The following is a 12,744-nucleotide window of genomic DNA, read 5'->3' on the forward strand; positions in this document are numbered from 1 at the left end:
GGTCTGGGGTGGTGATATTGGTGTGTTTGGGCCAAAGGGGGGGGGTGATAGTAATGCATGTTGATGGTTTCTGAGATACTTCATTTCAGAAACAAGGGCCTCATTAACTGTAGTCTTCATCAGGCCAGCAAGCAGCGGGCACATTAGGGGTCCACAGGAAGTTAGAGTACAGCAGGAGAGTGCATTAGGGAGGCCTGGAGAGACACACACTCTCTCTTCCCCTCAGTTTCACTTCCACCTCCAGTGCTTTTCTATATCTTAATGTACCTTTCAGAGGAATTTGGATAGAGGTCAGTAATTATGCTTTTTAAATTATTCAGTCGAGGTCCTCTGTAATTGTGCTTTTTAGAGCTCGGACATTGACAACATGGTTTACTGCACCACTTTTGGGGCACGGTCTGACCGGATGAATGAGTATGGAGTAAGAGAAGGAGTGTCTGAGTGTGTTTCACTGCTCTCACCGACAGCTCGTAGCTGATGTAGGAGTGATCTTTTGAAATGTCAATAAGTGCCAACACCGAATGAACAAAATTAATCCCTTTGCTAACGGACTTTGTCCGCACGTCAAGTTCAGATCCCTTTTCAAAAATTTGGTTAGGCCTCAGCTGTGTGCGGTGGGTATGTTGTGCCGCATGCAGTCAGAGACCCAGCAGACGACCAGCCGCTGTGTGGGAATGTTTAGTTACGAACACAAGCGTGTTATTTTTGTTACATCGACGAGAGAAAAGCCTAAACTGCAAGGGTAGCAGAAAAAAAAATCACCAAACTTTCTCTACAAAGCCAGCTCCGACAACGTTTGACTGCACATGATAACATCGTCCATCCACACAAGTCCTCTTTCAGCCACAGATTATTAACACATCACTGAAAGCGGCACAGAGCGTTTCATTGTTGTTACAGGGTCTAATATTTATATTTATCTAGTTGGGTGAGGCACTGACAAACATGTCACACACCTGCAGTTTTGTAGTACGTGCTACTGCAGTTTGGTGTAAGAGAAAGAGCCTGTACAGTAGAGTTTTGTTGGGGCGAGAGGAAGACTGTAATTACTGTCTGGCGATTCATCTAGTCACTGCATAAAATAGTGTTTATCCAGTCGCCCGTGTTTCTGTCGTGGCTGAGGGAGGGGAGGGTCATGTTTTGCAGAACTGAGACAGCTAGGGCAATCAGGAGAAGAATCGTGACTCCAAAACATTCAGCCTTTTCTTTCTTTTCTCTCCCTTTGTCTCCCTCACTTTCCCTCTCTCCCTCCCTCTTTGCAGTTGAGAACTGGTGCCTTAGAAAATGAGATCTGCCCCCCCCCACCCCCCCACCCCCCCCAAACTACCCCCCCACGACACACCCACACACAAATAAACATAAAAAGCTAATTTGTTAGCGCCCTCATTTCAGAGGCCTGAGCAGGAGAATATTGTTGGGAGGAAAAGTAATGCTTTGTCAAATGTTGACATGTGTTGCAAACATGAGGCCTTCAGCAGCAGTATTTCGTGGAGAAGCTCGAGCACATTGTCGGCACATGAAGAGGATGCTTTGAAACAAGATTAGCCTCCAAATGCCCTCCCCATCCATACTCCTGTGCCAAATGTGTATGTGTGTGTGTGTGCCAGCACTAAGATGCTAAATGATCAGATCCACTGAATATTTGTGGGCCTGTTTTCTCACATAATGAGTGTGCATAAATGCTCTGTATGCCACTGTACAGCTGAAGTTGTGTGTACTCATTTGTCCTGCTGCAAAGCCCCATTGTCTGGTGCGTGGTCTACGCTTGGTTTCGTGGGGCCAGACTGTGGCTACTTCCCCTTGGCTTCGGGTCACGGTGACACTGGTCAGGTGGAGTTTTCAAAAAAAAAAAATCCATCACCTCCACCCCCATGCAACCCCACCCCCATAAAAATGAATAAAAATTGGAAAACAACATGCAAGGTCTGCCTAATACAGGAACACTTGCAATATGCTGATGTTTTCTTTTGCACACTGTGTTTGCTAAATTGCCTTTGACTGCGTGCATCAGTAATGAAACTTTATGTCCTTGCGGAGAGGGCAGCAAGTCCGTTCCAGTTAGGACCGGGACCATCTCTCCTGTCTGGCTTTTGTAAGATTTTTTTTCCCCTCTAATACACGTCCTTATGAATAAATGAAGCCCATGAAGTCATTTTTTCCATATTTGTGTAAATTGCTTTAAAAGCATTTTATCATGTCATAAAAAAGTGCAATTGATCTGCTGGGCTTAGCCCATTGGACAGCTGTGTGTTTTGTTAATGGCCACTTTGCTCCAAGCAGCTTATTAAAAAATTTATATAGAAATGCTAAAATTGCATAAATTATTTAGATACAGTAAGCATTTTTTTTGTTTTGGTTGGGCAGGGAGGGGCTGTTATCAGTATGGAAATTTACCATAGTATATTATCTGCTGAAATATAGTAATATATCTGCCCAGACACATATGTGTCCTCCTCACTGCACCCCCTCACATGCAGAGGCGCAGGGAAAAAAAGTATATATTTTTTGATGACTTCGTTTCAGCAACCACGGAATGTCACCCATATCCTGGTTGATTGTACTTTCGAGTTTTATGATGTTTTTCCATTGATTTGTTTCCCCGGCGCAGCTGCCGACCTCTATTGAGGGACGAACGTAATCAGCGCTGACGCAAATTAGATGGTTATTCGTTTCGAAAATTGACAGAAAAACAATAAAAAAGATGAAATGCTCCCAAATCAATAGATATAATGAAATTCAAATAATCCGAGAGATGAGGTCTCCATGGCAACTGATAATGTGGAAAAGAAAACAATTTAATAAAGGACAGACACGCTTTGAAAACAGATTGGGGAGGGAGGTGGCTGTAAAGAGGAGAGGAGAGCAGAGCAGAGGAGGTGGGGAGATGGAGGGATAGAGAGAGGGTGGGAGGGTGGTGGTGGTGGAGTGTTTGTGGCTGTAGTGGTTGCTCTATAGCTTGTTTCCCCCGGCGTGTGAAGGATCTGTGTCTGTCCCAAGGACGCCGGAATAATTAGAAAAGCTTTCAGGCCAGAAAGTGCAGATTCAGGTTTTAATACACAAAATTATTTCAGGGGCAGTGAATCGGAAAACCATTTGTTGGTGACCTTCCTGAGAGGCCTCCCCCCCTCCCCGGTACAGGGCAAGATGGAGGCTATGTGGCAGCGCTGCCTGAGTTATGGCATATTTGTGTTTTTATAGAGGCAGGGGGAATGGAGTTGGGGAAGTTGGGAGGGGGACGTGGGGGTAAATGTGTGTGTGTGTGTGTGTTTGTGGCGGTGGGGAGGGGGTCATAGGGAGACCTTCATGTCTGTGTATGCGTATGTATGTGTGTGTGTGTGTGTGCGTGTGTGTGTGTGGATCTGGCAGGAGTTTGGGCAGAGGGAGAGAGAGAGCAAAGAGGAGAAGGGAGAAAGTGAAGCAGCGAGAGAAAGGGGGAAGTTGCAGATCCGGCTGTATTTACAGATCAGTTGTCAAAAGGAGCCATTTAAGGGGAATGCGCCCGTTCCTGTGCTGTGACAGGCGAAGTGGCTGTTTAAAAAGCAAAAGAAACTATGAACCAGAGAGGGAGATAGTCAAACACAGGCTTTTTTTCTGTTGAAGACAGACAGAGCAAGGGGTGGCGAGGGAACGAGTGGGTGTTAAGTGACTTCATTTGTAGTCTATTTAAGGTATGTTTTACTTGTCCTTGTGCTGCTCCTCCAACATTTAATACAGGGGCTGCGTTCTAGTTAGCACAACAAGGGAATAATGATTGAGCGCATCGTTCTTATTTCCTGTAAATACAAATGACTTTCCTTCATCTGCCTAAAAAACTGTATTTGATTTCAGTCTTGCTGTCAAGGGAGATTTGCAACTGATGCAAACAGTGATAAGAGTAAACCAAAAGCACAGCTCTGTTTCCCTCATTAGCTTATCACGACTTTAAGTATGTACACTTTCTGGTGGCTTTATTCAACATCCGTGTCCTGCTCTTTTAACATCCTATTTTCTTTATTGCCCTTTGTCAACGTTTTGAAGGAAGTCTGATTGGGCGTTGGAGGCTTGTCTGTCAAGTCGTGACTATTTTTGTGTCATTAGAAGGCTTTGTTTGACTCAAATAAAGGTGATCCACCCTCTGTTCAAATTATACCCGCGGCAGGTCCGGGATATCGCGTCTTGGGTGCAGGTACCCTTATCCTGTTCCAGGTGGCAATAAATGGAAAAACCTACTCGCCTCAACCTGATAATTGCTGTTCTGATATTTTAACTGCTAAAGATCCCGATCAAGATCAGGGCTGTTGTACAATATTAACTATCATAAAAGTTGGGCAATATTTGATAAAATTCTGGGATCAAGTTCCATCCATTGTTAATCTTCTTTCACTTTGTGTCAATTATGACTTAATAAGCGAACAACATTTGCATCGACTCTTCTGTCTACTTTAAGACAGCAATTTTATATTTGTTTTAGGTTAATATTCACTTTTAATTGAGTTGTTAACATGTTTTCGTGCACAAAAGATAATTAAAAGCTTATTTAAACTCTTAGTTATAGTTAGATCTTCGCATTTTCACCCAGGGGGATTCTGCTCTTATTCAAAGGCAAACGGAGATCTGACATTCTTCAACAGGACAGCTAATATTCTCCAGTATTGATATTGCGATGTGAAATGTGCCCCACAAGTCGGAGAGAAACTAGAAATTCCCCACTGTACACTAGCTAAGAGACTTCAAATCTAACATGCCAGTGTCAATGAAGACTGTTTTCTTTTTTTTAAGTAATAAAAAAAAAAAAGATGGAATAGAAACCTGAAATATGAGAGCCGATAGCCATCTGCTATGTGTTGAATGTGTGTGTTTATGTGTGCATGTGCGCTGCGACACACACATAGGGCACAGAGCGCATGTTATCACTGTCAACAGCAGCCGTAGCAAACAGCAGCAGTTGTTCTGTGTGTGTCTGTGTAGCGTACCAGTGAAAGTGTGTGTGCTTGTGCGTGCCCACAATCTCTCGCTCTCTCGCTCCCTCACTGGCTGCTGGCTCCGAGGAACCCACTGTAAGTCAATCTGTGCGCTCATATGCCCATGAGTGTGTTTGCGTGTCTGTGTGTGTGAGGGAGTGCGCTTCTACTGTACTACACTTCAGGAGCCAGGGCCGAGCCTAGCTCAACAGGGCTGGAAAGGGCCAAGGGCCAGCTCCCGGTGCACGCCACCCACTTCATACCTGTCTATCTCTCACACACGCACTCGCACACACAGACGCACAAACACATGCACGCAGCTAGTGCAGCCGCGCTACTCTGCAGAGGGCTCTCATTGTAGCAGTGACAGGAGGGCGCCCGTTAAGTGGCTCTCTCTTCCTGGGGCCTGTGTGTGTGTATGTGTGTGTTTTCTTCCCCCATGTGGCTACGGGGTGGAGAAGGGCGCTGAAGGACCCCTACTGGTAAAGTGGGTAAACTCGCACAGCCTCGACATCTGTGAGGAGAGAGGGGGAGGGTAAGGAGGGAGGAGAGATAGACAGCAAGAGAGGAGGACAGAGTGGGAAAGAGGAAAGGAGTGTGAAGGAGAGAGGGAGGGAGAGAGACAGAGGGGGAGAGAGAGAGAGAGAGCAGAGCCTTGGCAGAGAGCAGTTGTGGAGAAAATGCCTTGCTTTGTGGAGAGAATTCTTCCAGGGCAGGAGGGAGAGGTGAGACAGAGCGCAGAGGGCGGTTTGCTGCCAGGTAAGACTCACACATACCTTTCTCTCTCTCTCTCTCTCTCTCTTCCTCCCTCCCTTCCCCTCTCTCTCTCTCTCTCTCTCTCTCTCTCTCTCTCTCTCTCTCTCTCTCTCTCTCTCTCTCTCTCTGTCTCTTCCACTCCCCCCTCCCCACACACACACACACACACGCTCACACACTCACACACAGGAGTTGAGTGCTACCTCGAGATGAACGGGTTTGCTACTATTTGCAGTTGGCATGAGTCAGGCACGCATGTGTAGTGATGTAGTGGGTGGTGTCAAAGTGTGTGCACGTCTGTGTGAGAGAGTGAGGAAATAGCAGGTGTACTGTTCATTTTCTTGGAAAAAAAAAAAAGATTTTCGTTTCCATGTATATTTGTGCGCATTTGCACCTATAGTGCACTAAATGTCAGTCGTGTATGTAAATTTGTCTTAACGGCATTTTTGCTCGGTCAAAAGTTTTGTCTCTGACTTTTCGTGCCAGGCCTTGGAGCACTATGAGCGTCAATGGTGGAAAGTTTGTTTAAATTAAAATAATAATTGAATTAAATAATGAACACTTTTAAGGGCTGTACATTATATTGTTTTTAATGCCTAAATTTGTGTGGTCTTTACTTGCTTTAGAGGGAAATATCGTTGGACTTTATACATTGATATTTATGTATAAATAAACCTAACTAAAATTAGAAATTGTTTGAAAAGCACATAAATCCCTCTCCTCTGAAGTCAAGTGCGCCTCTTTCAGATCTGTTGTGAGGTAATTTGCGGTGTTGGTCGAGATTGATTTGGCTGTTTAGATACAGATGTTGTGATGGAGCGGTTTGTCATCGGAGGGATTTTCCACTCTGCTGATGTAAACAGTGTCTGTTGAAGAAAGGCTAAAGAGTCCTTTTTTTCCCTTGTGGAGACACGGTTCTGAGAGCAATAATCCTCCTTGTGTACAATTAGATTTTCTTCTTTTGGTTAAATAAATACTGTGTCTGTGAACATAAACACAGATTTACATGTGGCCCTGTGGGCGTCTGTCTCCCAAGCAGCACACCGCTTGAGCCCGGGCCTGATATTTCTTGTCGAGGCAGAAGTTGGCCGACTCCAACTTCACACTTGCTGTTTATTTGTTTTTATAACAAATGGAAGCAGCAGAGTGAAAGGTGAGGTCAGAATTGAATTTGGCTTGCTTTACCGTAGCGATCTGGCAACCGCTCTGCTCCCATGTACCATAGAGCTTGCTTTGGTTGTAGTGTTTGTTATTCAACTGATGTGTGCGTGTGTTTGTGTGTGTGTGGGAGCACACATATATGTCTTTGAGTAGTGGGTGGTGGTAGCAGCATTCACGAGAGAGACATTTTACTAAGCAGACATTTCCCCCTCTGTTTTCACTCTGACCTGGTAGGAGATTGATGACTGAATTGTGGAGTACATGTTAACAGTAACTGGTGATTTATGAAGATACTTAGGGTAAGTGAGGCCGCACAGGCTGGAGAGGAAGAAAAAGATATAGCCTTTTAAGTTAATGCAAAAATATTGCCTTTTTAAGTAATAATTGTTATTACTACTGCAGGGGTTTGGAGCGAGGTCTGAGTTAGACTTGGATGTGCACAAAGTGCAGTGTTAAGCTTTTCCTTTTCCGTTGGCCAGGCCCCTTCCTTTGTTTCAGGCTTTTCAAGTCTGACTCCTCAGAACAAGACAAGTTTGTCTGTGAGAAAAAAAAAAAACGGCTTAGCTAGTTTGGTAGAATAGATTGAGATATATCAAATAATTAAATTGGAAAAAAAAAAAAGTCCTACTTTTTTCCCTGGATAAACCAGAATGGAAAACTTTTCTTGGATGAACCCTTGCACTGCAACAAGTGCACTGTGTGTTTTGGCAGCTTCTCTTAGCCAAAGATCCCTCACAAAATCCGCATGCAATTTTAGAAGAATCAGATTCTTTCCCTTTCCTTGGCTCCTGAACTTGCTTGATATTATGCACACACACACAGAATCCTCTTCTCTATTCAAATATGAGGTTCTGTCCACTTGGATGTGATCTATGGCATTTTTAAGGAATAAAGCAATTTTAGTGAATGTAGACTAGTGCTTCCCCTGAAAGAGGGATGGCTTTCATTTTTTTTCAAGGCACCTCTTAGACTGAGTGAAATGTTTCCCCCGTTCACTCAGGGACGACTTTATTTCTTACCAGGGATTTAACACTCACTCAGTCCCCTCATAAATACAGCGTCCCTCAGCCCTTCGCTAGCCATAACTCACACACTAACTCTCTAGCTAACTAAACTCATATAGCAGAGCCAACACTTGTTTGTCTTTTACCTCAGCCTTTCTCCCTCTTACTCTTCCTCTCTGTCTCTTTTCCTCCTCTGTGCTGATTTATACGTGACACAATCGTCTTTGACTACCATCTCACCAGGCTCCTGCACTGATCTCCTTGGCCCACTGGTGGAGTGGGGTTTTAGAAGAAAAGTGCATTTGAATATGAGCTACCCTAATCTCCTCCAGGCTATTTAGAGTCAGCCTAATGCTCCAAAAATGAGTGGGAACAACACAGGGGAAAACGCGGACATCCCTCTCAGCGTGTCACAACACAGCTCAGGTCTCCGAAGAACAAAACAAGTATTTTGATTGGCTGATGAAAATCTCTCTATGCGAAGCAAAGAGCATAAAATTCCAGATAAATTATCTCGGGGCACCTGTTGAAGCTTCACTCTTAAAAAATGTCTTTCTGCCTTTAAGGCACCTACATGTCGAACTTATCTTATCCTAGTGGTGCAGCTAGAAGAGCCGCCACTAATAAAAAACAAAGTTATCAAAGGCCACACTGCTTGAACATACTCCTCCTATCCTCCAGGTTTTATGTAGGTTTGGGGTAATCTTGGTGATAAACAGATAACCAAGCAGGCAAACAAGCAAACAGCAGCCATCACATACAAAGCTGGCATAGAGCAGCTGATAAACTTTTAAGCCATTTAACTTTGAACAGATGAAAGTGCTCAGGTGGGATATTACAGTATGGTGGAAGCCTTTAGTGATCTGGTGCCGACTGGCATTTTGGGAGGAGACGATCTTTCTGGCGTGGTTCCCGTATTGGTTGTTAACAGCCTGCTGGTACCTTCTGTTCTCTCTGTTCAGTCCCACTGGCTCAACACTGACAAGTCCTCAAGCATCTGAAGACCCTCTGAAGTCAAAATCGCCCATTTTGATGTCTCGTGGCAGCACCCCGCGTTTTGTTGTATTTGCCTCTGAAAACAGAGGCCCTGCTTGGAGGAATTACCCTCAGCAGTCGCTGGTGTCAGGCAGGGGAGGGTATCATTCCTATTTCCCTCCGTCTCCCCGTTCTCCTCGCTGTCCTTCCTCCCTTTTTGATCTCACCATCAAATCTTCCCCAGTTTTTATGAGTGACGTTTACCCGAGAGCAGCTTGGGAAATGGCTGGCTGAAGAAGACGTTTGAGAAAATGTGCCTGAGCAAGCTATCACCTTTGATAAAGCCATAGTTCCAGTGGGAGAGGAAGAAGAAAGCTATAGCGCGAGAGCATTGTTGGTAATGAAAAATGCCATGAAAGAGGGAACATCTCTCTGATCCCAGCCTGTTACACCAACAATGTATAGTACAACAGATACTGCAGTGGTACATCAAGCAATTTCTCCGTTGCTGTACCACAATGAGCGTTTGCCCCAGCTGACTGATCTGAATCTGGGGTAGCACACTGCGCCTTTATTGCACATCAGCTGGGCATAATCTCATAATACGGCGCTCACACATACACGCGGGGAGTCACACTGGTACTGCCATCAACAGTGGCGTACCTTCAGCTGTGTCATCAGTTGGCAAAAAGCTGGCAAGGCACTTGAGTGCGCTGCATAAAGAGAAAGAAATGATGGGGAAGTGGAGGGTAGGTGGAGGCGCAGAGAGAAAGAAATGTTAGCTTTAGTAATTACTACCTCCACAGAGAAGCAGTGGAGAGGACAGTGAGGCAAGCAAGTGCATGAAGGAGGCCCCGTGTGCAGATAATGAAGGGGTATCATTGTTGCTCTGACAGTGTTAATCTCAGAGCGCTCCACAGTGTGTCTGTGTGTGCGCCTATCAGGTTGTGTGTATGCCCTATGCAGCATATGTAGACACTGCTGGGGTGTATGGAGGTCGTGCTACGGCGCTCTTGACTCTCATCCTACCAGCGAGGCCATCCGGCCCACCTGACAGATTATCCAACCACTGACAGTCGCCGCCTCGCGCAGCTTCTGGAAGCCGATCCCGGAACTCCGCAGCTTCTCGTGTATCCATCGCAAAAAGCGCCGGGGTAGCCTCCCAGCACTCGAACGCCTGAACTTTTTCTTTGCAGGGAAAGGATTAAGAAACGAGGAAATGGGGGAAGAGTTGTCCAACTTTCTTTGTGCCCGGCTTTCTCTGTTTTCCTTTCGCCCCCTCCTTCCCATTTGAAGTTGTGATACACTCATTTAAGCCTCATCGCTCACACACACGAGAAAGTGTTATGAATATGTATCAATACAGCATATGGCAGCAGTAGCACTGGGACTAGGTGTGTCCAGAAGGTAGAGTGCTGCCGATGCATTATTCTCCATTCAAATTACCACAGTAAGAATGCAGCAGAGAGCTGGGAGGTTTTCACTCCGTCTTTAGACGGGGCAGGAGACAAACCTGGATCGTGCGAAACAGCGGGAACGGAAAAGCTGTGATGAGCACAGTAGTTGGCCATCTGAGTTTCCTTGATTTGTTAGATTTTTTCGGCAGGTTCAAACCCGGCACACTCGCTGACACGAGTGTGATTAAAAGCGATATTTCTGACACATTAGGATGCGCGCAGGAAGTAACCTCCTCTAAAGCGTTCATTATTAGATGCATGACAGACCTGAATATTTATAAAATAGGTTTTAATAATTAATAGCAGCAATCTGCTCCTGTAATTCATCAGATTTGCACTTCAACAGAGTATCCGTTTTCACTTTAAAATAATAATAAGAGGAATATTAATGTTGCAGAAATGTAAAGCGGGCAGCTGGTTGCAGCGCAAATAGGCAAGCGCTCCGTGTTGGCTTCCTTTAAACTGTCACTTTTCAAATAAAATTACACTTTAAGCCATCAACACTGCATCATTTTAAAGCCTTCGCTTGTTTGTGCTTGACAATTTACTGAGTGGCTTCTCACAAATGTGGCAAGTCATGAAGATAAAGACGCAGGAAACAAAGTGGGTTTGGTGTAGAATGCAAAAGTAGTTGCTGTGGTTTTATCAAAAGCAAATTTATTTGTTTGAGTCAACTTAGCGGCACTTCCTTTTGTATACTGAGACCCAAAATAGACAGCATTCTTTTTTCCTGTAAAGCAGCTTTGCTTCTTTCATTTTTATTTTTTCCCCTTATTGTGAGTGTTGTTTTATCACACCTTCAAATTCAGTCATAGCACACTCCTCCCTCCACCGAACTCCCAGAAACACAAATGTTCCTGTTTTAAGTGAAAACTGCCACATTTATTTCTGCCTCAAGTTCGTGTTGAACTTTTTCAGTAAACCATGCTGTTTTTCCCTGCTGTCACGACTGACACAGTGGAGTATTTATTAAACCCACCGTGGATCAGTGTTTCCTCAGCTCGTTGAAATGTCAGTGTGCATTTTTCTGTTTTTTTGGCCCGTGTGGCATCTCAGTGCAAATGATGTGACCTGCAGCCACGACACATACAGGAGCAGGAGGAGGGCTCAGAGCGCAATGCCCTGCTGTTTACAAACCTGCAAACAGGCATGCAGCACACCAGCACACACTTAATATTGGTTACAACAGTTTTACTTAACATATACAGTATGTTTACAGTGGCTTGTGCACCGAACCACACTTTCCCAACCACACACGGTACAAATAAACGCTTTGAAATGTCTTGTATGATCACAAAACCCTGTAGTCACATCTATGCTGCTTGTCAGAAAAGTAGAGCATAGCAGTTGTGGCAGGAGATTCGCAGTCACATGGGATGGAAAAAAAAACAACAAAAATGCAAATTCCTGCAAGCAGGAAGATTCGTTCTTATCACTTCCTCCCTTAAACCGAGAAACAGTGTATTTTGATCAAAATGCAATTGTGCTTCCTTGAATTATTTGAAATGCAAAACTGTGAAAAGTGATAAAAACTTAAGAGTGTAAAAAGGCCGAATTGTTGTTTTTTAGACCGGCTGCAAAAGCTGCCCACGATGACATTTTAACAGGCACCTGTGATTCATTCTGCTGCGTAGAAAGTCCAATAGACAAAACTCTGTCAGGCAGAGCAAATGTTTTAATGGTAGCCGGGGATCGATGTTGTCAGCGCAGGCATCCTGTCTGGAAATACGTCTTTCTTTTCTTCTTTTCTTTTTTTTTGTTGCTATTTTTTTTCTTGGGTCCTTCTTTCTTTTTCGAGGAGAGGAGAAAAAAAGGGCAAAAAGGGGGTGGAAGAGGGAAGGAGGTGGGACGAGAGTGGGGTTCGGCAGGATCTGAGGCGAGCGGTGTGAACCGGGCCGAATTTAGGAGAATTGATGAAAAACATTGACTCGTGCTCTCATTCGCAAGGCCTCCGTAGCTGAAAAACAAATTTGAAACATAACCTTGGAAATCAATTAAGAAGTCCCTGAGAGCCGGGGGGAAAAAAAAAGAAAGAGGAGGGAAAGGTCCACCCTTCTCACCCCCCACCTGCTTGTCTTTTCCTTTCCTCCACTTAACAGGAACTTGGGTCTGCCCATCAGAACGCTGCCGTGTGTGAGGAGGCTTTGTCAGCAGGGGCCTTATTTAATTTTTTTTTTTACGGCACAGGGCCTTATATGCTGTCAAAATGTCTTAAGAGTCTTATTAAAGAAATGCCACAGCTCATTTCCTTGTAATGCAATTCATATGCTGGTGAAAGGGGGCATGTCTAAAGATCTAAACAGCTTTGCTTTTTAGGCTTCACATTAGGGGTTATCTGTGAGGGCTTGTCATTGATTGACATTATCTGGCCTGACAGGGCCTCATATCAAGGTTAACCTCATGGACAAAAGTGCCACCCGCATGGACACACAAACACACTCTCTCACCCAC

The 12,744-nt window shown here is 44.6% G+C and overlaps 1 protein-coding gene across 5 annotated transcripts in view; it reads left to right on the plus strand.

The window, feature by feature from the left end:
• The window catches only part of casz1 (castor zinc finger 1), a 170,106-nt gene that overhangs the window by 119,089 nt on the left and 38,273 nt on the right, over window positions 1-12,744 (plus strand). For 2 of the 5 annotated variants that reach the window (XM_085343840.1, XM_085343841.1), the window contains exon 1: window positions 5,599-5,699. The exons of the other annotated variants lie outside the window; for them this stretch is intronic. In XM_085343840.1, the coding sequence (XP_085199966.1) occupies window positions 5,621-5,699 (79 nt within the window). In that variant the 5' untranslated portion in view covers window positions 5,599-5,620. Of the gene's footprint in view, window positions 1-5,598; window positions 5,700-12,744 lie in introns of those variants that run through there. 5 annotated transcript variants of the gene reach the window in all.

This window comes from Diplotaxodon limnothrissa, linkage group LG20 (assembly GCF_057381915.1).
Source record: "Diplotaxodon limnothrissa isolate DT_005_m linkage group LG20, D_limnothrissa_male_GT1.1, whole genome shotgun sequence".
NCBI classification, from domain to species: Eukaryota; Metazoa; Chordata; class Actinopteri; order Cichliformes; family Cichlidae; genus Diplotaxodon; species Diplotaxodon limnothrissa.